The sequence below is a fragment of the Diabrotica virgifera genome, chromosome 3 (assembly GCF_917563875.1).
Source record: "Diabrotica virgifera virgifera chromosome 3, PGI_DIABVI_V3a".
NCBI lineage: Eukaryota > Metazoa > Arthropoda > Insecta > Coleoptera > Chrysomelidae > Diabrotica > Diabrotica virgifera.
The window spans coordinates 23,674,320-23,699,929 of NC_065445.1; the positions used below are offsets into that span (position 1 = coordinate 23,674,320).

Genomic DNA, 25,610 nt, shown 5'->3' on the forward strand with positions numbered 1-25,610 from the left:
AACTACAGGCCCATCAGTCTACTGTCACACCTGTTTAAAATACTCACAAAAGTCATAACTACCCGACTAACAAGAAAAAAAGATGAATACCAACCATATTAACAGGCAGCTTTTAGAAAAGGCCACTGTTAAGGTCCTGTTAACCACAAAAATATTAATAGAAAAATGTAACGAATACAAGTTTCCAGTTTTTATAGCATTTGTAGAATAGACAGCAGATATATTAACTTAATAAAAGAAACTATGAACCAAGCTAGGGGAGTCAAACAGGGAGACACTCTACCACCCAAACTGTTCACCTTAGTTTTGGAGGACGTGTTTAAAAATCTAAATTGGAAATAGAAGGGAATAAACATCAATGGCCGCTACCTCAGTAATCTGCGATTTGCGGATGATATAATCCTGATAGCTACTGACCTACAAGAACTGCAAGCCATGCTTTCAGAACTACACACAGAATCTTCCAAAATAGGACTGAAAATGAATTTAAACAAAACAAAAGTCATGCACTCCGAAGAAACCGTGACAATAATAAACGACAAAGTTATAGAAAAAGTTGAAGAATATATATACTTAGGACAAAAAATAATACTTTTTTTTAACATCCAACGTTTATTGCAATCTGTCTGATCACAAACAATAAGCAATACATATAATTATTGAAAAATAACACAGATGGAAGCCGCCCAGTGGCGAGCACCCAGTAAGACATGTAACATTATAATTTTAAAATAAGACATAACAATTACTTGGAACATAATACATAGATAAAATTTAGTATATTGGACAGTTCAGACAATAAAAATATGATTATTAAAAGTCTAAGGAACATGAATAAAAATACGAAAGAAGTTTAAAAAAAATCACTAAAACTAAAACATGATTATTTCACTGCACTATGACACTGCACTCTGTTGTTGCTCTGATGTCCAGATGTACTAGAGGTCCAAAGGGTCAGGTCTTTTTAATCGTCTTTCATGAGAAATGTTGAGCAGGTCCGTGGCGAGTGGATTTGGATGGCAGGATAGTCTGGTCTTGTATCTAGAATTTACAGCAGATATTGCTTCGCTAAAGCCTGGGTTTCCTCTAAAGCGGCACCGACAAACAGCGGCCGTAGCACTGTGATGAATTACGTCAAATTACGGTGAAAAATTCAAGGTTCTTCACTGGGGCAATGGAATGTGCAAGCTCAGCAAGCGGTGGCTTCCAACGCATCCTTGTAAACCAACGCTATTATTTTGCATGGTACAGTTTTTTATGATGTCATTCATCGCAGTGTTACGATCGGAGGTTGTCGGCACCGCTTTCGAGGAAACCAGCGCTTAACTGTTGGTAGCTGTAGATCGTGGTGCAATCTCTGGTTCGTAACATACCAAGGGGCATTGCAGATCTGGCGCAACACTTTTGATTGGAACCGTTGAAGTTTTTGAATGTTGGTATTACTTGCTGTTCCCCATATTTGTGCTGCATATAGCCACACCGGTTTTAAAATACATTTATAAATCATAATTTTGTTCTTCAGGCTAAGATTTGATTTCCTACTCATGTACCAATACATTTTCCTGTAGATATAAATAATACTAAATAGGGAAATTCAAACGGAAGAAATAAAAAGAAGAAGAAAGTTAGCATGGGCAGCATTCGGCAAACTGAACTATATACTCCGAAATCAGCAAATTCAACTACATCTAAGATCTAAAGTTTTTGATGCATGCATTATTCCGATATTAACATATGGGGCACAAACATGGACAATCACAAAAAAGTTACTTACTTTAGAGTCACTTCTTACTCAGAGTCACTCAACACGCGATGGAAAAAGCAATGCTTGGCATATCACTTAAGGACAGGAAAACAAACACATGGATAAGACAGAAAACCAAAGTCACCGATGTGGTACAAAAATCACTAAAATTGAAATGAGAATACGCTGGACATGTAGCTAGGAGCGATCTAAACAAATGGCACAGAACAATTCTAACCTGGAGACCATACCAACACAAAAGGCCCAAAGGCAGACCTCCTATGAGATGGACAGATTGTCTGAAAGGAACTGCCGGGAAAAAATTTTTTTTTTTTGAAAAATGGCTTTGGCAGAGCCAATTAGCCAGACTTGTTTGTGATTGATTGCAGATTCATAGTCATAAATTTCTTATAAACATAAGTACATTCTACAATATTATTTTTATAGATACATTGGTACATTGTGTAGCTTTTTTTATTTTGTTTTTTTTTAAATTATTTTACTGTTTTTTAAATATAAAATATATTTTAATTTTTGCGAAACACTTCTTTTTTTTATGTTTAAAATTGGCTACAAGAAGCGTACAACAAAAAACAATGGAAAGGAAGACTTGAACAGGCTTATGTTCAGATGTGGACGTGAATGGCTAGACGAAGAAGCAGAAGAAGGTATTTTGTATAGGTATTCCGATATAACATTATCACAGATATAACAACTGTAGAAACATTATCATTTCCACTTTTTTCCGGTCAGTCTAGAAACTAGAAAGTAATCAAATTTACTGGTTGTAGATACAATAGTCGTTACTCGCTCTGATACGAATGGTACGAAGTAATCAGAGTAATCAAAGTAACGATTTGCCTCTCTGTATAGTAATCGTTACTTTCGGTATTCGTAAGTAACGAGTACTTTGTAACGAATAGTTACTTTTTCAACATCACTACTGTATGGAGTAGAAGCGTGGATTCATAAGTGAGGCTATGCTTAAACGGTTGAAAGCCTTTGATATGTGGGTATACAGACGACTACTAAACATAAGTTGGGTCGACAGAGTTAGAAATGAGAAGGTCCTTAGACGGCTGAACCAAACAACTGGTCAATACATATAATAAAGAGACGCAAGCTGGAATACTGTGGTTACATTATGAGACACCCAGAAAAATATGATCTTTTTCATCTGATCATTCAGGGAAATATCCAAGGTAAACGTGGTCCTGGTAAAAGAACGTCATGGCTGAAACGTCATAAGGCAATGGTATGGAAAATCGACTATATCGTTATTCAGAGCTGCTGCCAATAAAGTCACGATAGCGAATATGGTAGTCAACATGATATCTAACGATCTATAATGGTCATAGAACTAGAAAGAGTGGAAGAAGATTCTGTATAATATAAACATCATAATTGTGAATAACGTACTAATGTTTGATTGTTTCATTTTGGGCAGTTGTATCACTTCATCTTATACAAAAGTGTCATACAGTAACTATATACCCGAAATATTTTATACTTCATTTTCTACACCCCTCGTATATCATACGATAGGTTGCCTTTTTAGTTTTGCATATAGCCATAAAAACAAAAAAATATATAGACTTGAAAGTACTTTATTGCTTTTCAAAATATGTCCAACCAAAATCGATACACTTTTACATCCGTTCATGCCAAGTGGTAAAACTTCAGTCTTCAGTTGACACCTGCAAAATCGCTGTTTTAAGGGCATCGATGGCTTCTTCTGGCGACTGGAATCGCCACCCACGCATTGAGTGTTTGATCTTTGGGAAAGTGAAGAAGTCGTTGCGACTTAGGTCGGGGCTATAGGTGGATGGTTTAACAATTCGATGTTTTGAAGCTCCAAAAACTCTATTGTCTTTTGGATAGTGTCAGCACTTGCATTGTCATGATGTAGGATGGTTCGCTGTTGTATGTCGCTTTGTCTGAGTTTCGCGATAACTTCTGGTAAACAAACGGTTATATACCAATCAGAAGTAACCATTCTTCGATCTTTTAAAGCAATTGTTGCCACATGACCAGATTTTGACACAAAAATTGCGATTATTTTCTTTGGCACATTTCGAGAACGGATCACTTTTGTTGGTTTTTGCTCATCGTAACCACCCACACAGCGTATTGGCATTTATTTTCCAGTTGGTAGGAGTAAATACAAGATTCATCGCCACTAACAATACTGTAAACGTTTTTTGCGCTTCTTTTGTCGAACTGTTCCAATGTTTTTCGACACCAATTGACGCGAACCGCTTTTTGCTCTTCTGTAAGTAAATGAGGGATCCAACGGCCAACCAACTTCCTAACGCCCAGTTCTTCATGTAGGATCTTTTGGATCGAGGTCTTTGAAATGCCCAAGGATGCCTCTATCTCCCGGTATGTTACACGGCGGTCATCCTTAATTAGCTGACGAACCGCATCAATGTTTTGCTGTGTGACTGATGTTTTGGGTGGACCTGGCCTGGATTCGTCGCTGAGACTGGAGCGACCACGTTGAAATTCCCAATACGAGCGGGAAATAGTTGACTGGTGTGATGCTTCATTTCCAAACACAGAAACCATTTCAGCGTGACATTGCTGTTGGGATAATCCTCTCCGAAAATTGTAAAAAATTATTACTCGAAAATGTTCTCGGCTAAGATCCATTTTTCGACCGACTTGCTAATTTCAAAAATTCACTGTATCTACACGACTTGTTGTTCAGGGCCGTAACTACCATTGGGGCAACCGGGGCAGTGCCCCGGGGCCCCCCGCCAAGGGGGGCCCCGCAGTTGCCCCTTTTTTGACCGTGCATAGAGTTTAACGAGGAAAATAAAAATATTTATTTTAAAAGCCGATCCCAACGAAATATTTTCCAATGACACAATTTTAAAAAGACCTTACAGGGGCACCCTAGAATAGAACATAAAGTTTTAATTTTTACTGGAGAAATTAGTATTTTCGACCAAAATGCAATTGGAACAGAACCCTTAGAAGGGTCCCCTGAGGCCTGAGCTAAGCAGGGGCTCCCGAGACCTAAAATGCCATTGAAAGAGGGACCCGGGCTAAGCTGGGGCCCCCGAGACCTTTCGTAAAGACATAAATTGTTACTGAGAAAATTAGTTATTTTGGTGAAATAAAAACTAAAATGCAACCGGAATAGCGGCCCCCGGTCCCAGCTACTTTATCTTGACCAATTTACCCCAGACCACATCTTGGTACGTGAACGGAACCACATGGTACCACATATTGAAAAGAAAGGTAAGGGTAAGATGGAATGAGCACATTGGAATCAGCCCTACCAGTACCACAGCATAATAAATCTAACAGCAGTGACGGTATTCGCCTTCGAGAGTGTCACTGCTGAAAGTACCGGATATCGTTTTCTAATATCCTCGTCAAATAGGATTCTGCTCTCATTAGAGCTTTATACAATTACTTCTCGACGGTCTCCTCCTTTTTGACATTTTCCTATCTCCGTCAATTTTCTTCCACTTTTTCCATATCGAATTTTACCGCATTCTTGAAATTTTCTTCCACCTTTTCAATTTTCTGTATCTCCTCAGCAATCTGATTTACCTATACGCTGTGAGCTCGTACGTAGAGGGGATATTTACAAATTCGCGAACGCCAGTAGTGACAAGTTTGTAAACGTTTACCGGAAATTTGACATAAATGTCAAAGTGATTAATTTAAAATTAAAATTAAAAAACATTAATTATAAACAATATTAGTTGGTCAAAGCTGTGGTATATATTTTTACCTTAAATATACTTACGTTTTAAATACTGAATTTAAGTTTTTTTAATGTTCCGTAATATCTAATTATAAATAACATGGACGTATAAAAATAAAAACGAATATTATAATCTTAGCGCCATCTACACGATTATTGTCAAAGTATCCGAAGTAAGAAATTGATATTTTATCAATAGAACGTCAAAATGATTAGAAAAATCTTAAAAAAATCGATTACAATTTAATTACTTTTTTGCGTTGTAAATATTAAGCGATAACAATTAAATAATAAATTTAAAAATTACCAGTAAAAGTTGAATTAGTAACCGCTAGGAGCGACACCAGCGAAGCTCAGAGCGTGTTCCTACATTTTCTCTAAATAAACCTTCATATCTTCATATTTTTCCATTCGGTTTTTGAAGTTTCAAGAAATTTTCTTTTTATTGTTTCATTATATTATCTCATTTTGTTTTACTATCTGTTCATTTTGTTGTTTTTCTTTTAAATTTTTCAAAGCGAATAAAAAATAAGGTGATTTCAATTTTTTGTTGTGTTGGTTAACTAAAATAGTAATATGTAGGTTCAAGAAACTGTAGTCATAGAATCCATTAAAATGCGTTTTCAAGGGGTTAAATATCAAACATTTTTCCGGAACCCGCCTTCCGCTGGGGGGTAAACCCAGACCCCCTGGCAGGGGGCCCCCAGATCACCTTTGCCCCGGGGCCCCTAACATCGTAGTTACGGCCCTGTTGTTGTTTCGGAATGAAACTCTCGATTTATGTCAACAAAAGGTTGAGGTTACGTTTTAGAGGTGGCGCCCTCTAAGCGGCTATATGCAAAACTAAAAAGACAGGCCACGTATACAGCAAATGTGACATTTTAGCTACCTTACGAAATAGCACTTTTAAGGACGTTTACCTTTTCTTCCACGTTTCAATGTATGTCTGTGATATGTCGTGATCTACGTCAACCCAACATGGTGGCATTTACCAAAGGTGCTCCTGAAAAATTGCTGAATATGTGCCGAGAAGAAACCATTCCGGAGAATTTTCTTGCGAAGTTAGCTGAGTATACTGCTCAGGGTTACCGAGTTATCGCTTTGGGCTATAAGGATTTGCCGGAAAGTTTCAAGTGGAAAGAGGCGCAGAAGGTGAAAAGGGATAAGGTAAGAATTTTAAAGTAGTACGTTACATAGATTATTTTATATATAGGATAATATTCTGAATTCGCTCAGCCAAGATTCATTTTGACGCCTTGGGAATAGGAAACATACAATACAAAAACTCCTACCTCACACTATTAACTGTTCAAATCAACTTAATCTTTCATTAAAAAAGAAGAATTATTGGAAATAGTGTGAGTGTATACTATACTTATAAAATTTTGTGGAATTTATTTCTTCAAAATATTTTTATTTTATACAATAAATAATTTTCTCATTTGTTATCAATACATTATAATGGTGTAAATAAATAATTATTGGTTGGCCCAAGGTTTATGTCATTTGTGTCTGTTTACTATTAATAATATTGGTTATGAGCAGGTAGGTTTGGTTGTGTAGAATTTCTAGTCACGTGTAGCAACCTAACTTCCAAAAAAATTACCAATGCCACTAGACAGTTGTGTCTCAAATTAGCGAATCTACTTTACATGTATTGTTGTACATTTGAAAGAATACAATAATGAAAGAATGTGTTAAAAAAGTACTAGATATTGTGTTATTGCGTGTTGCATATGTATAGTGTATGATAACTTGTGTTTTACGTTTTCTTATCCTCTAGTACTAGTATGTTCTTGTTGTTCACTTCCTCTGTAAGTATTGACAACTAAAGTCTGCTGCATGTTGCTGATTGGGTTGCTACACATTTTTCTATATATAGGATGGGGGCTCCTTTTTTGTTTTTTGTCTTGTTCATGTATGTTTTCTTTATGATTATTGATGCATCTTTCCATTGTGGTCTGTTTATTGTTCCAGGCATGTTCGCACATCTGTAATTTGTCGAAATCCCTGTTTTTGATGTATGTTTCATGTTCGTTGATCCTGAGGCTTAGAGGTTATACAGTTTGTCCCTCTTAGAAATTGTTGCATTCACAGGGTATTTTGTAGATGCAGTTCTTTCAGCTCTCCTGTGTGTTGTTTGGTTTGATTTTACACATGATAGATCTGAGTGTGTTGGTTGTTTTAAATGTTGTTGTTTTGTTATATTATTCCGTATCCTTTTTCATTTTTCTAATAAGCGCTTTACATAATATATGGTATTGTTGTCAACCTTGAGTCCCTTTTTTGAGTGTAGCTGGATTGACTGTTGATTGTACGATGATTTTATGTTATATGATAGTTGTATGATTTCCAAAAACTGGAAGAGTGGAGACTAAGTCTTCAGGAAATGGTTTAAACCTTGGTAGGACAGAGTATTTGAAATCTTCATTTGAAGATGTTCATTCGTATACATAAGTTGTATACATAATATATTACTTAGGTTAAAGATATTAATTGAAATTAAACAAAAGATTACTAACACTACCCGATTGTTATTTTTGTAATAATTAAAATCTCCTGCTTTTAAATTTGTCTCGTGAAAGCTTTTGAAGTTTCTACTGGCCAGCAAATTAAAGTTAGTACACTTTCATGATATTCCTGATGTTTTAGGGTCAATCCAAGCCAAGTGGTCCAAAGGTGGTTGCTTGACTATTTGTAATATTTTTTATTTTTTTACCTTTTAAACTTCAGCCTATAGAGAGTACAAAATTGCATTCATTTTATTTTTAAAAAATTTAGTTTGCCGATGACGGCCATTTTTCTTAAAGCGTGTCGATCATTTTCACGGAGAACATGGCTTCACTCTTTAACCAATATTTTTACTGAGGTTTGTCCTAGAACCATATATCAAAAACCAAACTTTTTAGAAAAGTATACTCCAAAAAAATTGCCTGTAGCATTATTTAATTTCAAACTACCCTTAAGGTCTTAAATGAACCTCAAAATTTAAAAAGGTAAACTGATAAAATTCCATTTTTAGCATTTTTTTAACAGCATAAGGCAAGCCGATAATGGTTTGTAATTTTTTTCTGAAAAAGACATACGTACATACTTTAAATAAAAAAAGTTTGAGCTTTGAGACTTGAGTAAATTTTTTCAAAATAAATCTTAAAAATGTAATTTTTTGAAAAATCTCAAAGTTTGACCCCTTATATCCCTGATGGGCACGGATGAAAAAATTTGAAATTTGGCTGAATGTTAGCCCCTAGCAAGTAAAATAAGGAGTAAAAATTTGGAGTTGCAGACTTACGTCATATAGGAGTTACAGGCCTGAAAAAATGGTCAAAAATCAAAATGGTCAAAATTTGAGCGTTTGCGGGCAGGGTAATTAAAATTCAAATAAACTGTCTAATGAAATAAAAATTAATGTATTTTCACCAGATTTCACAATGAATACAAATTTATACAGGGTGTACCAAAGAAAAGAGCCCACCTCGATATTTGGCAATAGTTACCTATTAGATTTTAAGAAAATGCCGATATAGGTCCATTTTTATTTTTATTATATTGCAACTTTTTGGGATATATTTCATACTACGTGACGTCATCCATCAGAGCGTGATGACGTAATCGATGATTTTTTTAAATGGGAATAGGGGTCTTGAGGCAACTAAAAATATATTTTACTGCTGTCAGAAAATAGAAAAAATGTTTATTTCACAAATAAACATTTTTTTTTTCGCTTAAATTAAATCACAAACAGCCTCCCACCTACCTCTTGACAGTTTGAACATTTAATTTAAGCGAAAAGCAATGTTTATTTGCCAAATAATATATTTTTTTTCTATTTTATGACAGCAATAAAATGTATTTTGAGTTAAATAAATTACATACATTTTTCTTTTTGTGTCAATTAATTTAATTCAAAAATTATTTTTTGCCCACCCTGTATAAATAATTATATTATTGTTAATACTACTGAACAGAGAATTGAACACTCTTTCAAATGAGATAACATACGCCCCTATTCCCATTAAAAAAATGATCGATTACGTCATCACGCCCAGATGGATGACGTCACTGACGATGACACGTCATGTGAGACGTATGAAATATATATAAAAAAATTGTAATTTAAAAATAAAAATCTACCTGTTTCGACATTCCCTTAAAATCTAATAACTGCCAAATATCAAGGTGAAATCTTTTCTTTGGCCCACCCTGTATAAATTTGTATTCATTGTGAAATCTGGTGAAAATACATTAATTTTTATTTCATTAGACAGTTTATCTGAATTTTAATTACCCTGCCCACAAACGCTCAAATTTTGACCATTTTGATTTTTGACCATTTTGATTTTTGACCATTTTTCAGGCCTGTAACTCCTATATGAGGCAAGTCTGCAACTCCAAATTTTTACTCCTTATTCTACTTGCTAGGGGCTAAGATTCAGCCGAATTTCAAATTTTTTCATCTGTGCCCATCAGAGATATAAGGGGTCAAACTTTGAGATTTTTCAAAAAATTACATTTTTGAGATTGTTTTTGAAAAAAATTACTCAAGTCTCAAAGCTCAAACTTTTTTTATTTAAAGTATGTATGTATGTCTTTTGCAGAAAAAAATTACAAACCATTATCGGCTTGCCTTATGCTGTTAAAAAAATGCTGAAAATGGAATTTTATCAGTTTACCTTTTCAAACTTTGAGGTTCATTTAAGGCCTTAAGGGTAGTTTGAAATTAAATAATGCTATAGTTTGGTTTTTGATTTATTGTTCTAGGACAAACCTCAGTGAAAATATTGGCTAAAGAGCGAAGCCATGTTTTCCGTGAAAATGATCGATACGCTTTAACAAAAATGACCATCATCGGCAAACTAAATTTTTTAAAAATAAAATAAATGGAATTCTGTAGTCTCTATAGACTGAAGTTTAAAAGGTAGAAAAATAAAAAATATTAAATATAGTCGAGCAACCAACTTAATTTATATTGGACCAACTGGCATGGATTGACCCTTTAGTGAGTGTTGCCTTTTCAATATGTCAAGAGTTTTAAATTTTAATTAGTATGAAATTGATCAAAAATGTCAATATCACTCAAATACTTCTAAGATAACAAATACACTCCGCATATTCTGATGTCAATATTAAGTATTTTTTTATAAAAATAAATTAGCGATTACTTGTACTTGTAGATATGTGCAGTATAAGAACAGACAAAATGGATAACTAACGAATAAAGAAACAAAGTTTTTCTACAGAGCAAGACATCCTTTAATAAAGAATTTTCATTAAGGCAAGTTCTTTTGTAGTTGGTAGTCAAAAATGTACAGGTACTGGCAAATAAAATGCACGATATCATTGGTACAATGTCTAAGTTTTTTTATGTTTTAAAAATCATTTATTTAATTTATTGTTGCTAGTTATTTTGTTTCTTTATGCTAAAATTTTTATTTGTGCCTTTTGGAGTATGCAATGTCTTAAAGTTTATGTGATATTATTGTTAAATTGTTTGTTTCTTAATCTAATCTATTTTTTCTTCTTCTCCCGACCAGAAAACCAGAGAGTTTTCCATCTGCAGGCTCCCCGAGCCTGTTCTCCTCATTTCCTGAATAGCTGTTACATTCGTCTTATATTTCTGTAACTGTTTTAAAACGTGTTTCGATTTCTGCTCAGCACCAGCTTAGTACGTTCCAAATGCCAAATAGAATATCCTTATTTCAATGCTTAGGTCTGCTCCGTAGTTCTGTCTTATTCCCAGGCAATACTAAACGATTCATAGCTCCTTTTTTTCCATGTTTAGGTTTCTAGCCCATAGCGCACAACTAATCTGGAGGGCCAGCATTTTCTGTCACGGTTTGTTCCCTTAGTTTTTGGTCCGCGGGGAGTATTTTATTTCCTCCCTGTTCGCCATCTATGCCGGTGAGGGCATTCCCCTATCCGCCATTGAGATTAATATTGTCTACCCCACATGCATCCCTTATAGTGCAGTCAGTGAATGTTTTCACCTCCGATTTCGTTGAACCTCCATCGATTTTCATGAAAATTGGTGAGCAGTTAGAGGATACCTCAGGGAACAAAGGTGACAGGATGCCAACTTGCGTTTTCACCCTGGGGGTGGATGCCTCCCCTTTTCGGGGGAGAAAATTATTTTATTAAAAATAATACCATAAATCGATAGAGTGACAAATTCTAAGCAAAGTTTGTTATTTGAAGTTATTAATATAGATCAATACTTTTTGAGTTATTAAAGATCAAAGATTTTATTTTTTTCGTAAGAAAATGCACGTTTTAATGCTGTTTTTCACGTATAACTCAAAAACTGTGAGTTTTTACAAAAAAGTTATTATTAACAAAATTAAAGATAACAAAAAATTTAATACACTCTTCACTTAAAGAACTAAATTAATGTTAATTCAAGGTGAGTTGTGGGTAATTGATTATATATTTTTTTCGACGAGTACTCAAATCTAAGTATTCAAGCTTAAATAACGGGAAAACGATGCATTTTATAAAACATACCTGCTAAACACTTGTCAAAGTACTTCGGAATACCTATCAAACGAGCTCCTGAAGAAGTTAATAGCATCAAAATTAGGCAAGTTCTGATGAAAATAAGAGAACACTTTCGAATTTTTTAGGAAAAAGTGAAAAATAAAATAAACACCATTTCCAAAAAAATTAAAATTTATAGTAATCCTTACAAGAATTTCTTTGTATCAGCATAAGTAATGATTTCAACAATTTTCACCGGTTTAGAATGCATATTTTTGAAAAAAAGATATAATAATTTGAAAAAATCTGAATTTTTAAAGTTATCGTCATTTTCATTTTCTTTTGATAATAACTCCAAAAATATTCAATAAATAAAAAAATGATATTTAACCGAATTTTAGTTTTTTCTATATCAAATATTTTACCTATTTACTATTTCTGAAGGGTGAAAAATAACCGAGATAGAAACGTTTAAAGCTGAAATTTTGCTTCGAGAACCATGTAACCGTGAACATTTAACCTTCGGTATTTTAAAAAAGTAAGGGGTTTAGAAGATTAAATTCAACATGTTTTAATAGCTTTTGGAATTATCTTTCAAATCGTTTTTAGGTGAACCTGATATCTTGAAAATTAACGGAGCTAATTAAAATAAAACTCGGTTATATAAAACTCGGTTAAAAACATGCATTTTCTCACGAAAAATTAAAATCTTTGGTATTTAATAACTGGAAAAGTTTTGATTTATTTTAATAACTTTATACATATAACAAATTTTGCTTAGAATTTGTCTCTCTATTTAATTATGGGGTTATTTTTTTCACCCCGAGAAGGGGTGACATCCATTCCCAGGGTAAAAGTGCAAGATGGCACCATGTCACCTTTGTTCCCAGAGATATCTTCTAACCACTCACCAATTTTCATATAGCTCATATCCACCTTCAGTGACTGCACTATTATGTTTTCAGTTGTTTCTTTGTCTAGAAGACTTTCGAGCTATGCCACTAAGTACCTTGATTTCTGTTGTTTCAAGCTGTTGTGATATGTAATGACGATCTCGTTTTGTTATTTTTGCTAAGTTTTTATTCTGTTTCGTTTAATTGGTGTTAATTTTGTCCATTAGTTTTGTAAGGTGCAGTCTACCTCCTCGAAAATAAAACACTAACTAGACACAATGTGTCTCGACAATGTGTCTAGTTAGCAGCCTAAGAATTCAATGTAGTGTTGTGTTTCATCAGTTAGGCGTTAGTAAATTGAGAGATTAACAGAAAAATTGTGCATTGTAATTCTTTCTACATTGGTGTAGTAACTTTCAAATCTAAATTACAGAATTTTTTTTGGTAAAAATTTAATTTTGCACCTGTCTATGGCTGACGCAGGGAACAGAAAACAATAATTGAGAATTTGTTTTTATTTGGCCATTAAAGTATTTATCTGCGCACAACTGAAGACACATTACACGAAAAAATTACAATCTTAAGTTCAACGTGAGAGAAACGCAGAATGTAGACGTGCTTCTGTTTTATGCCTGTTTTACAGATGTTTGTATTTTGTTTTTCAGATAGAATGTGATTTAACTTTTCTTGGATTTTTAATTATGCACAATCCTTTAAAAGAAGAAACTGCTCCTGTGATAAAAATACTACACAATGCCAATATTAGAACAGTTATGGTAACAGGTACGTATAATTATTTCCGTCAAATAATTTTAGAAATACAATAGTCTACAATTTAACCATAGTACATATATACATATAGGGGAGTGCATTTAGATTTTCACTTCGGAAAAAATCAAACAAGATAAAACTTTCTGTAATTTCATTAAGAAATGTTTAATAAACAACATATCAAAAAGTTCTACTCGAGAAGTGGGTGCTTCATTTTTTATTAAACAAATGAACAGCGAAGTTAGATGTTTTTTTAAATAACTCCGAAAATATAATTTTTAGAAAAAAACTGACTTGACCATTGAAAAATTTAGAAAATTTTACAAAAAAAAACCTTATATAAAGATTTTTCTAAAATTAAATCTCTAGCTTCCGTAATTTTTTATTTATAACGCTAAAGTCACCCTTCTCACACACATTGGCGCACTGTAAACTAGCGTTGGAAGAAGTGCACGGTTGAGTTTTTTTAATGTAATTCTTTAACTAATGGATCAAAAGAAATTTTACAAATTGGACATGAAAGAAGATGAAATAAGCTATCTTATGGTTGTAATAAAAAGAAATAAAATATATGGACATAAGTACGGTTTGCGCGGAAAGTGAGCCTTACATGAATTCTGTTTAAAAATGATTTAAAAATGTGTAACTAATACAATTTTACTTATAAAACTCTCAAATTTGCACAACTTACCTCTCAATAATCTTACTAAACGATGTTTTGTTCAAAAAAAATCTCAAAAATTTAATTCAAATAATACGATGTCTCAAAAAATGTAATTTTTGAAAACTTCGTAGTTTTACAGAATTCCCACCAATTAAGACGGTATTACTCAAGTTTGAATAAATCTAATACAATTTTTTTGATATTTGTTAAAGCTTAGGATGTAATCTTAAAAAAACACTGAATTATTTTAGTTTAAAAATGAAATAAACAATTTCTTTTTGAGAAAACTAAGAAAGATAACAAAAATGTAATACAAAAACCGAAAATTACCAGCTGAAAAAATGTATATACAGAGTGATCAAAACTTTTTTCTGTAAAACTTACCTAAAATACATTTAATAATAAGCTTCAACAATAATAAATGTTCAACAAAAAAAATTTTTTTAGCTCATTCAGTATGTCTGCGTAACTTGGAACCTATTGATAACTTTTTTAATATCAGTTTGACGAAAAAAAGTTATTCTTTATAAAATACTCTGCATCGTATATAACATAAGATGCAACCATCAAATATCAAATTTTATTAATTTTGTACGAGGTATGTCAAAAAATATGAATTTCACTCAAGAGTAAAGTACCTTTATATTTCACAATATCGAAAATTTTTATAAAGAAAAGTTGTTTGGAATTAATAACTATGTTCCAATATGTAATTATATCCTTCTAATCGAAAATTTGTTTTTTTTAATATTGTTTCAAATTAATTATACCCAACATCATTAAATTTTCACTTATTATTTATGATAACTGTTTTATTATTAATTTTATGAAGAAAGTTATTCGTCATAAATAGCTGTGCATGGTCTAACACTTAATATGCAAATATAAAATATTTTTTATCAATATTATACGAGGTATGTAAAAAAATTATATTTTGCGCAATAAATATGTACCTTTATACACTCACCGGCAGAGAAAACGGACACCCCAAAAAATGGGTCATTTTTAATGTCTTGTATTTCCTAAACCTGATGTCCGATTTAAGTAATTTTTGAAGATATTCTTCTTTAGCGACGAATCTATTGAGGGTAAAATTTGATTTACCACGCGCATGCGCACACCGACAGTATGGTATTAGTGGTTATACGGGCTCTGATTGGGTGTTGAAATTTTGAAATGATCTGTCAATAATTGTTCAATATGGAGATTATGGTAAACAAAAATATTGTATAATATTAGTTTTTATTGATGTGTGGACAGAAATAAAATAAAAGTTATAATTATAGTGAGTTTTTAAATAGTTTTGAAAAGCCGCAGGTACGTAATTTTAAATGTTTCAGTTGGAAATACCTAATAGTTTCAATACCTATCTATTAGGAAAATGTAAACAAAATAATGTAGTTACCTATTAGTAGGCAATGCTTTAATTTACATAATCTGATTACGAACAAACTTTCTAAAAATCTTCATCTCATATATTGTTTTCTTACACTATACTTTGTTGTATTTTATTTCGACAAAAATCAAACTAATGATTTTATTAAATTGATATAAATTTATGGTGTAAACGTTTAGTTTGAGTATATTCCCATATGACGTACACGCGGATGTGGTCTAGTTTGAAATGCCGCGGCATGCCGTCAGCTTTCGTACAGCTCGGTAGAAGTGAAGTGAGTTCGAGCCCCAAGCAAGTTATTACTTTTTTATTTTTTTTTATAGATTTTATGATTGTAAGTACTATATTATTATATAATTTTTGAAGATATTCTTCTTTTTTGAAAGTGGTAGATAAGAAAGTTAGTTTGATTTTTAAATAAAATAAGTACAAATAACCTTTTAAGTATATTTACTTCGTTTAAATTACCTATAATAGAAGAATATCTTCTTTTGTGCGTACAAAGTACACACACATTCTTTTTTTAATATGCTATAGCCTTATTCTTTATCAATATCGCTGTAATAATATTGTGCTAGACAGGTACATTGTCATTGTATACAGGGTGTACGAATCAAACTGTGTTTTTTTCTCAAACTTTGGAACACCCTGTGGAATGTTCTAGCTTTTATAAAATACTAAAATGAAAACCCAACTATAGCCACAGATTTTCTTAACATTATGTTTTTTTATTCATTCGCTTATGTTGGATAATAAAAAAGTTAGGCACTTTAACAACTACCCCTGTTTTTCGTCAATACAGGGTGTTTTTCAATAAGTACGGCAAGCTTTAAGGGGTAATTCTGCATGATAAAATAATGACAGTTTGCTTTATAAACTTATGCCCGCAAATACTTCGTTTCTGAGATAGGGGGTGTTGAAATTGTTCTTACAAACTGACGATTTATTTATTGCTCTAAAACGGTTTGTGATATGCAAATGAAATTTGGTAGATTTTAAGAGCTAGTCATTATTTTATCATGCAGAATTACTCCTTAAAGTTTGCCGTACTTATTTAAAAACACCCTGTATTAACGAAAACAGGGGTAGTTGTTAAAGTGCTTAACTTTTTTATTATCCAACATAAGCGAATAAATCAAAAAACAGAATGTTAAGAAAACCTGAGGCTATAGTTTGGTTATAATTTTAGTATTTTATAAAAGCTAGAACATTCCACAGGGTGTTCCAAAGTTTGAGAAAAAAACACAGTTTGATTCGTACACCCTGTATACAATGACAATGTACCTGTCTAGCAACAATATTATTACAGCGATATTGATAAAGAATAAGGCTATAACATATTAAAAAAATTACTTAAATCGGACATCAGGTTTAGGAAATACAAGACATTAAAAATGACCCATTTTTTGGGGTGCCCGTTTTCTCTGCCGGTGAGTGTAGTTCACAATATTTCGATTAGAAGAGTGTAATTGCATATTGACACATCATTTTTAATTCTGAACAACTTTCCATAATAACAATTTTCAGTATTATGAAAATATAGGTATTTTACTCATATCTGAAATTTGTTTGATTGGATTCTACTTCTTTTTCATTTAAATATCCGCCATTTTGAAATTTAAATTTTTAATCTTTAATTTTTAATTTTTAATCTTTAATTCAGATTAAACAACCAATTCAGATTAAAAATAAAGACAATAAATGTTTTAGAAAAATGTTCTTTTTTATGTTCTTTTTAGAAAATCCGCATTTTGGATCCGCCACTTTATAGTTTATAATGTTAACATTTAAGTTAGGTTTATCAAAGCTCCCAAAAATAAATATATGTAGAAATAAATACATTTTGTAAAGAAATTATTATTTTACAACTATTTTTTAAGTTATCCGCCATTTTGGATCTGCCATTTTATAATTTAAATTATCAAAATTTGATTCAGGTTCAACAACCTCTCAAAAATATCCACATATATGTAAACAAACACGTTTTATAAAAAAAATTCGGATTTTACAACTACTTTTTAAGGATTTTTAGGAAAAAATCCGCCATTTTGAATCCACCATTTTGAATTTGCAAATTGTAATGTCAGATTCGGGTTCAGCATAATCAAAACTAAAATGAAAACATTTTTTATCAAAATAAAATGTTGAATTCACCCATATTCTTAACATTATTTATACAAAACAATTGTTATTGTTTAAACAATTAATAAACAATTAGCGGCGAAATTTGTGAGTAGAACTTTTTACTTTAACATATTTATAAACTAGCAAAAAAAGTTTTAGAAAAATATAACCTTGTTTGATTTTTTCCGAAACATTGTATCTTTTCTTTCTAATTGCACTCCCCTAATAGGCCTAATCGTTCCCTAGATTGAACAATACAGGTCTTAGAGGCGGCTTTGATAGTCTTGAATAGTTTCTTCCACTTTTTCTGGTCTTTCACTTGTTCTCTCCAGCCCCTGTTCCTATTTCCACTTCCTTTATGGTCTCCTTCTTTTCTTTTCTTTTCTTGTTTTCCTGCTTGCAGAACTCTTAGAACGGTTCTTTCTTTTGGCATTCGTAAAACATAACCTTCGAACTCTCTGTACCCTGATTTTCTGTGATATTTTGGGTCTCTTATACAGTGATGACCGTGCTAATAACCGGCAAAATAACGCAAAACATGGAAAACATATTAAACTGTGAGATAAAAAGAAATAAAACTAGTAGAGTTGTTAAATTTAGCGATAGTAACATATAAATTGACATTATATTGATTGTTTCCCACCTTCAGACGTGTCAGAGGAGTATGTCAACTAAAACTGTCACTGTGACAGTGGCATGTCTCAAATTCGTTCGATACGTCAAAAGGTGGGAAACAATCAATATAATGTCAATCGATATTAAGTTACTATCGCTAAATTTAACACCTCCACTAAGTTCATCTCTTTTTATCTCACAGCTTAATATATTTTCCATCTTTTGCGTTATTTTGCCGGTTATTAGTGCGTTCATCAGTGTATATCTCTATTAGCTCCTGGTTTGTTCTTCTACGCTATTCCCCGTTAGTCACTAAAAACTTTTCTCAATATTTTCCTCTCTCAATTTCCTCTTTTTTCTTCTTTCGGATTCATTGTGCAAGTTTCACATGCATACCAACACCGTTAGTCTAACTATTGTTTCATAAGTTCTAATCTTGGCTGCCCTGGACATGTTTTTTGCCTTCAACAGTGCATTTACTGCTACTGCTTTGCTTCCTTTCGACAACCGTTTATCTCTCTCTCTCTCTCTCTCTATCTTTCTTCGCCTCCTCTATTTGTAACTGTTACTCCATGGTACTCAAATTCTGTTACCTACTCAAATTTATACTCTCTTTGTGAGTGATCCATTTATTTTCTGCATTTCTGATGTATATTCCTTCAGTTTGGATTTTTTCTCCAGTGGCCATTTCTGTATCAGTTGAAAATTCCAAAACGTTTTTTTTTACTTCCTTCCGCCAAGTAATTGAGGACAGTACAGTTTTCTATGAAACACAGCTTATGTTTCCTTTCATGTTTCACAGCTTATGTAATCATCCCCTTACGTACGTTTCAGACCTCTGATGAGGTCTGGGGAGACAGAAACATACGTTTATTCAGATCGTCAGTATACGGAACCAAGTTTCGCTGGAATTTTTCCTAGACGAGTAGACGAAATGTGACTGCATATTATAGAGCCCTTTTCGTCTTCCTTATTCGTCGTCTCCTTTCCTTATAAATTGTTAAAGGCAGAGATAAAAGAAGTAACCAAAAATTGGTTCCACGAGAGGATTCCGATTTGCGGATCTGGGACATCTCATTTTATTTCTTTACTTTTTTTTTTAATTTACTATCCATTTTAGGTGACAATATTTTAACAGCCATTTCAGTGGCTCATGACTGTGGAATGGTTAGAAAGTCAGATAAAATATTTATTCTCTCAGTGGAAACAACCATTGGTGATGAAAACCAGATGGAAACTACAAGAATCCAGTATGAAGAGGTGGGAAGAGCTTTAGTTACCGATTCGATTGTTAGCATCGATAGAGATGTAAGTTGATTTTAAAATACAACAATGTTTTTTGTCACAATGAGAAGTCCTAGGTCCGAAAATTTAAAGACTTCTATCGTGTAACCAACTTTGTAGTTACAATTTAAATCTGTGCTTTCTATAATTTATAAAGCAAACAGACGATAAATAAAGCAGACGAAATATCCTCTACAATATGCAGTCACCTCGCGTCAATCCATTGTAGAGTCCCTTTCATCTGTTTTATTCATCGTCCGTTTGTTTTGTAAAGTGTAGAAAGCACGGATTTAGCTTGTAACCAGAAATTTGGCTCCACGGTAGAAGTCTTTAGATTTTCGGATCTAGGATTTCTCATTGTGTTAATAGATGCCGCTACAGCGTCTGAAAGCGAATTATTTGTAGAATTTTGCTTAGAGAGAGAGTTTGTTTTCTTTTTGATTCAGAGCAGAAAATATGCCTCTCTGAAGTGCTCAAGAGTAGTAATATATGCCGACGGATCAGAAGATGGAGAAATACGGAAGAGAATAACGCAGGCAAACAGAGCTTATTTTGCCCTCTCCCATATATTTCGGTCTAAAAGTGTCCACCGAAATACAAAGCTGAGAATCTATAAAACCTTAATTCGACCAATAACATGCTATGGCAGTGAAGCCTGGGTCCTGAAAGAAACATCCAAAAACAAACTCGACACATTCGAAAGGAAAGTACTTAGGAGAATACTAGGACCTGTGAGGGAAAACGGAATCTTCAGAAGTCGATACAACAACGAGCTTTATCAACTTTATAAGGAAACGCCCCTGTCAGACTTCATTAGAATACAAAGATTGCAATGGGCCGGACATGTGATAAGAATGGGAGAGGATAGGCTACCAAAACGAGCACTGAATGATAGAATGCAGGGAAAGAGACCGATTGGGAAGCCACGAAAGCGCTGGGAAGACACAGTAAACAGCGACGTACAAGCCCTTTTAGGAGTCCGTGTATGGAGAAGAGCAGCCACAGACAGGCAAGGGTGGAGGCAAAAAATAAAGGAGGCCAAGGCTCAATTTGGGCTGTAGTGCCGTAGAAGAAGAAGAAGAAGAAGAAGAAGTGCTCAAGAGAGTGAAACGTTCGTAAGAGAATGATGGTCGCCTCTTAAACTGAATGAAATATAAACTGTCTTTCATTTTCTCTTAGTTTACTTATATTGTGAGTACACAAAATTAACTTTCGATGGAATTTTACCTAGATGAATTGACGGGAGGTGACTGTATATTGGAGAGTCCCTTTCGTCTGTTTTATTCATAGCCCGTTTGCTTTTTAAATTGGTGAAAGCACGGATTTAGGTTGTACCAGAAAATTGGTTCCACGGTAGAAGTCTTTAGAATTAGACTTCTAGTCTGGGACTTCTTATTGTGTTAATAGATGTCGCTACAGCAAATTTTGCTTAGGGTAACGACAGTTTGTTTTCTTTTTGGCTCAGAGCAGAACATAAGCCACTTTGAAGATATCAAAAGAGTGAAACGTACGTAAGAGAATCATGGTCGCCTCTGAAAAAGAACGAAATATACACTGTCTTTAAACAGAGTGAAATATACAACATGTCGACCCACTCACCACCGAGCGTTGGTGACCCATTTACCACCGCTCGATGCTTATCATTCGACATATTTATGTCGAACAAGGAATTTCGAGAATAGCAATCTCGATTTTCTGCACTTGCAGAACATAAACAATCTCGAACAATAAAGCACTTGCGTGCGACATTTTTGTTCGACGTTCATCACGGTCGATATATGAGCTCGAGAATAAGACCCCTGGGCATCTACTATGTGCTTATACGTATTTCGGCTTTACCGTAGCCCCCTCAGAGCACCTGTGTAGAGGCACTGAACTGGAATCAACTCTTGTCATCTATTCGGTGCAATTATTTAAATAATTGCCAAGGATGGTGCTATCACCATCTATGAATCGTAAGTCAAATGAGTCGGGAACTAAAATTCGAATTGTTATCCTCTGATGCCTTTAAAGATGTAAATATAAAGCAATACAGAGTGATGAATTAGTCGACAAGGAGACGTATAATTGCATCTACGACCTGTTGTTCACCGTGATAACAATCTTTAGCAAACTAGTTCCTTCCAGAAACGTGATCACCCTCGTTCTGGGTCTACCTCTTCTTCTGGGACCGATTAATTTCCTGGTTCTATTTTTAAACAATAACGTTCCTTTTGAAAAATTTAATGAAAAATCGTTTGTAAAAGGTATAAATGTTTTTATTAAAATTCCTTCAAGGGCTACATTACATCAGTGTTTAGAACTGGTTGATCACAAGCTGAGCCACCGAAGAAATACCAGAGTATGAACCCATTAAGTGGTATAACAATTTGTCATAATAGCATATTTGCTTAAAATTCCATAGGTTCATGGGCACAGCATGACTCCCCCATCACGTGGCTAAACATGTAGAATGTAGATATGTCTCTACATGAAGACTGTTAGATGACAACTCGGCTCATTGTGATCAACCAGTTTTAAACACTGATGATGGTTTTTTTTAAAATCGAAAACGTTCTGTGATGTAACCCTTAAAGGGCTGTTTTAATAAAAAAATTGATAGCTTTTACAAAGGATTTTTCATTTCATTTTTGTGATTGGTGGTATACAGCTAGGCTACAGGAAAAATTATTTCTTTTCCTTTTGACTTATAAGAAATCTTTAGTTTATTCCAGCATTTGACTTATAAGAAATCTTTAATTTATTCCAGCATTACCATATAGCCATCGAAGGAAAAACTTGGAGTAAACTACGAACACATTATCCGGACCTAATTCCTAGTCTTTTAGTAACTGCTACTATATTTGCCAGATTTAAGTCTGATCAGAAGACCGAGTTGATTACGTATTTACAAAAACTGGACTATATAGTTTCTATGGTCGGTGATGGTGCTAACGATTGTGGTGTAAGTATTGTATTATATTCTTTTTTACCACCCAAATTTTTTTTTTATGAACGGCGTACTCAAATTTTTTTAAATGTTGAATTTTGTAAACTTGTGATGAGTAAACTAATCTCTATGATGAGTTAATCTTTATTTCCAGGCGTTAAAGGCTGCTCATGTTGGTGTATTATCTCAAGCTGAAGCCAGTGTCGCAGCCCCGTTTCTTCTTCTTAGGGTGCCTGTCCATTCCGAACGTTGGCGATCATTTTGGCTATGTGTGTGTGTGTGTGTGTGTGTGTGTGTGTGTGTGTGTGTGTGTGTGTGTGTGTGTGTGTGTGTGTGTGTGTGTGTGTGTGTGTGTGTGTGTGTGTGTGTGTGTGTGAAAATGGCTTGGATGCGAGTCCGTTAGCCACAGATTTTTATTTTATTTTTACCTCAATTTATTAGTTTTGTTATAATAAATTGAGGTAAAAATAAAATAAAAATCTGTGGCTAACGGACTCATTTTGGCTATGATGATTTTGTTGGTTGTTATACGGAATAGTTGTGTTGAAGTCTTTCTATACCATGCTCTCAGATTAGCAAGCCAGGATATTCTCCTTCGTCCTGGGCCCCTTTTTCCTTCAATTTTACCTTACAAAATGCATTAGAGTAGCTCGTCTCTGCCTTGATTTCTCATTATATATCCCAAGTACTGCAGCTTACGGCTGTGGTATTGGAAAACACTATTGTATCACCTGCAATCTGCATACCGCAGGTTAGGTACAGAGCTTGACTCCATTTATTGAGATGCCTTCATCAATGTCTTTTAGAGCCTCTTCAAAAATGTGCTCTGAGTACAGATTGAATATCAGCGGTGATATTATGTACCCCTGTCTCACGTCCCTTAAGATTTTGACCTGATCTCTATATTCTCAATCTATTCGGAGCACTGTTGATTGATTCCAATACAGGTTAGCTATTATTTTTAGGTCTCTTCCGTCAATCCCCGTCCTCTTCAGCACTTCCATCATTTGCTCATGCCTGACTATCGAAAGCCTTCTTATAGTCAATCAGGCATGCAAAAACATCACAGCTGACATCTATAATGATCTGATCTTTATGATGAGTTCATCTTTATTTCCAGGCGTTAAAGGCAGCCCATGTTGGTGTATCATTATCTCAAGCTGAAGCCAGTGTCGCAGCACCGTTTACCTCTTCAATTCAAAACATATCATGCCTAGTTCATTTAATGCTGGAAGGAAGATGTGCGCTGGTGACCAGTTTTGTACAGTTTAAATACATGGCTCTCTACAGTCTCATTCAATTTTTGTCGGTATTAATTCTCTACAGGGTAAGTAATAATGAAAATTTTTAAAGGTGTCTTGAGTGCAGAAGATTTGAAACTCCAGATTACTAGAACATCTCAGCAAGATCACCGAGATTAGTAGTAAAGCTGAATTACATCGGGCAAATAATAAGCAGGCCCAAATATAGGTTGCTATAGGTAAATAAGAATAAAATACAAATAAAATGTAGCTATGATGGTAACCAACATTCTGAAATCACATGATACATGAAGAGGACGTTAATTATAAACCATAAGATGAATAAATAATAAGCTTCAGCTAGGAATTACCATTGTCAAAGCATCAAGAATAAGAACATTTTAAAACATGTGGGACAAGGATATGTACTTTCGCCGTGGATTCATAATATATTCGTAATTTATTTATGACTACAATTATTTGAATATTATTATTTTTAGGCACATTCCATGATTGGAGATTCCCAGTTCCTGTTCGTTGATTTAATAATTACAACTAGTTTTGCAATAACTATGGCAAGACAAGGTAAGTCAATATAATCGAATCGTCATCCAGTTCATTCACATCCAGTTTCGATTCATTTAGTTTTTGCGCAGTTTGTTCTACTTTACTTTACTCTCAGAAAGTTAGCAATTATCATAACGACTCTTTCCCCCTCTCTCCCCCAATGGCACTACAACCCAAATCTAGCCTTAGCCTCCTCCCAATAGTGATGTTGAAAAAGTAACTATTCGTTACAAAGTACTCGTTACTTACGAATACCGAAAGTAACGATTACTATACAGAGAGCAAATCGTTACTTTGATTACTCTGATTACTTCGTACCAATCGTATTAGAGCGAGTAACGACTGTTGTATCTACTTTGATTACTCTGATTACTTCGTACGAATCGTATTAGAGCGAGTAACGACTATTGTATGTACTTTGATTCCTGTGATTACTTCGTACCAATTTACGTATTTTACGAGTGTTATCGAATATCGTTATCGTTATGAAGCGTTTTAAGGGTGTGACGGAATACCTATACAAAATACCTACCTACTGAGAAATACGATTCTCTATATGATTACCGGTACTCAAATACAAAAGTAACAAAAGTAATCATAGTAACCAAATCATTTTTAACCCTTAAACAGATCGGTGAAGGTCGTTGTTATATCGGAATACCTATACAAAATACCTACCTACTGAGAAATACGATTCTAGATATGATTATCGGTACTCAAATACAAAAGTAACTAAAGTAGGTAATCATAGTAATCAAAGTAACGAATACTGTAAATGATTACTTTATACAAAAGTAACGATTTGTAACGAATACTCGAAAATAACTATAATCGACATCACTACCTCCCAAACTATGTATCCAACCTTGCCGGTCACGCGCCAGTCTTCTTTATGTTCTCATGTATAATACATTTTGCGCGACCGCTGCCACATCCCCCCCCTCATCTTTTCCGTGGTCTTCCTATTGGTCTTGCGCCCTACAGTTCACTATTTGCGGTTCTTTTCTCCTAGCTCTTTTTAGCCTGTGTAAGTTTTTTGTCTTTTGAATATTTATTTTTAGTCCAGTTTATTTTGTCCCTGTTTTTAATTATTTAATTATGAGTATACTGCTGTTTCTTCCTTTCTGCGAGGTCGGCATCTGTATTGTTTTATTTATTAGAAGATTAGCTCTTCTTATATTCAAGCG

At 33.7% G+C, this 25,610-nt stretch overlaps 1 protein-coding gene across 1 annotated transcript in view; it reads left to right on the plus strand.

Moving 5' to 3' along the window:
* The window catches only part of LOC114349503 (polyamine-transporting ATPase 13A3), a 71,120-nt gene that overhangs the window by 28,027 nt on the left and 17,483 nt on the right, over window positions 1–25,610 (plus strand). The window contains exons 10-15 of the mRNA XM_050646381.1: window positions 6,351–6,632; window positions 13,498–13,615; window positions 19,523–19,710; window positions 22,436–22,630; window positions 23,736–23,942; window positions 24,357–24,441. Coding sequence (XP_050502338.1) covers window positions 6,351–6,632; window positions 13,498–13,615; window positions 19,523–19,710; window positions 22,436–22,630; window positions 23,736–23,942; window positions 24,357–24,441 — 1,075 coding nt within the window. The remainder of the gene's footprint in view (window positions 1–6,350; window positions 6,633–13,497; window positions 13,616–19,522; window positions 19,711–22,435; window positions 22,631–23,735; window positions 23,943–24,356; window positions 24,442–25,610) is intronic.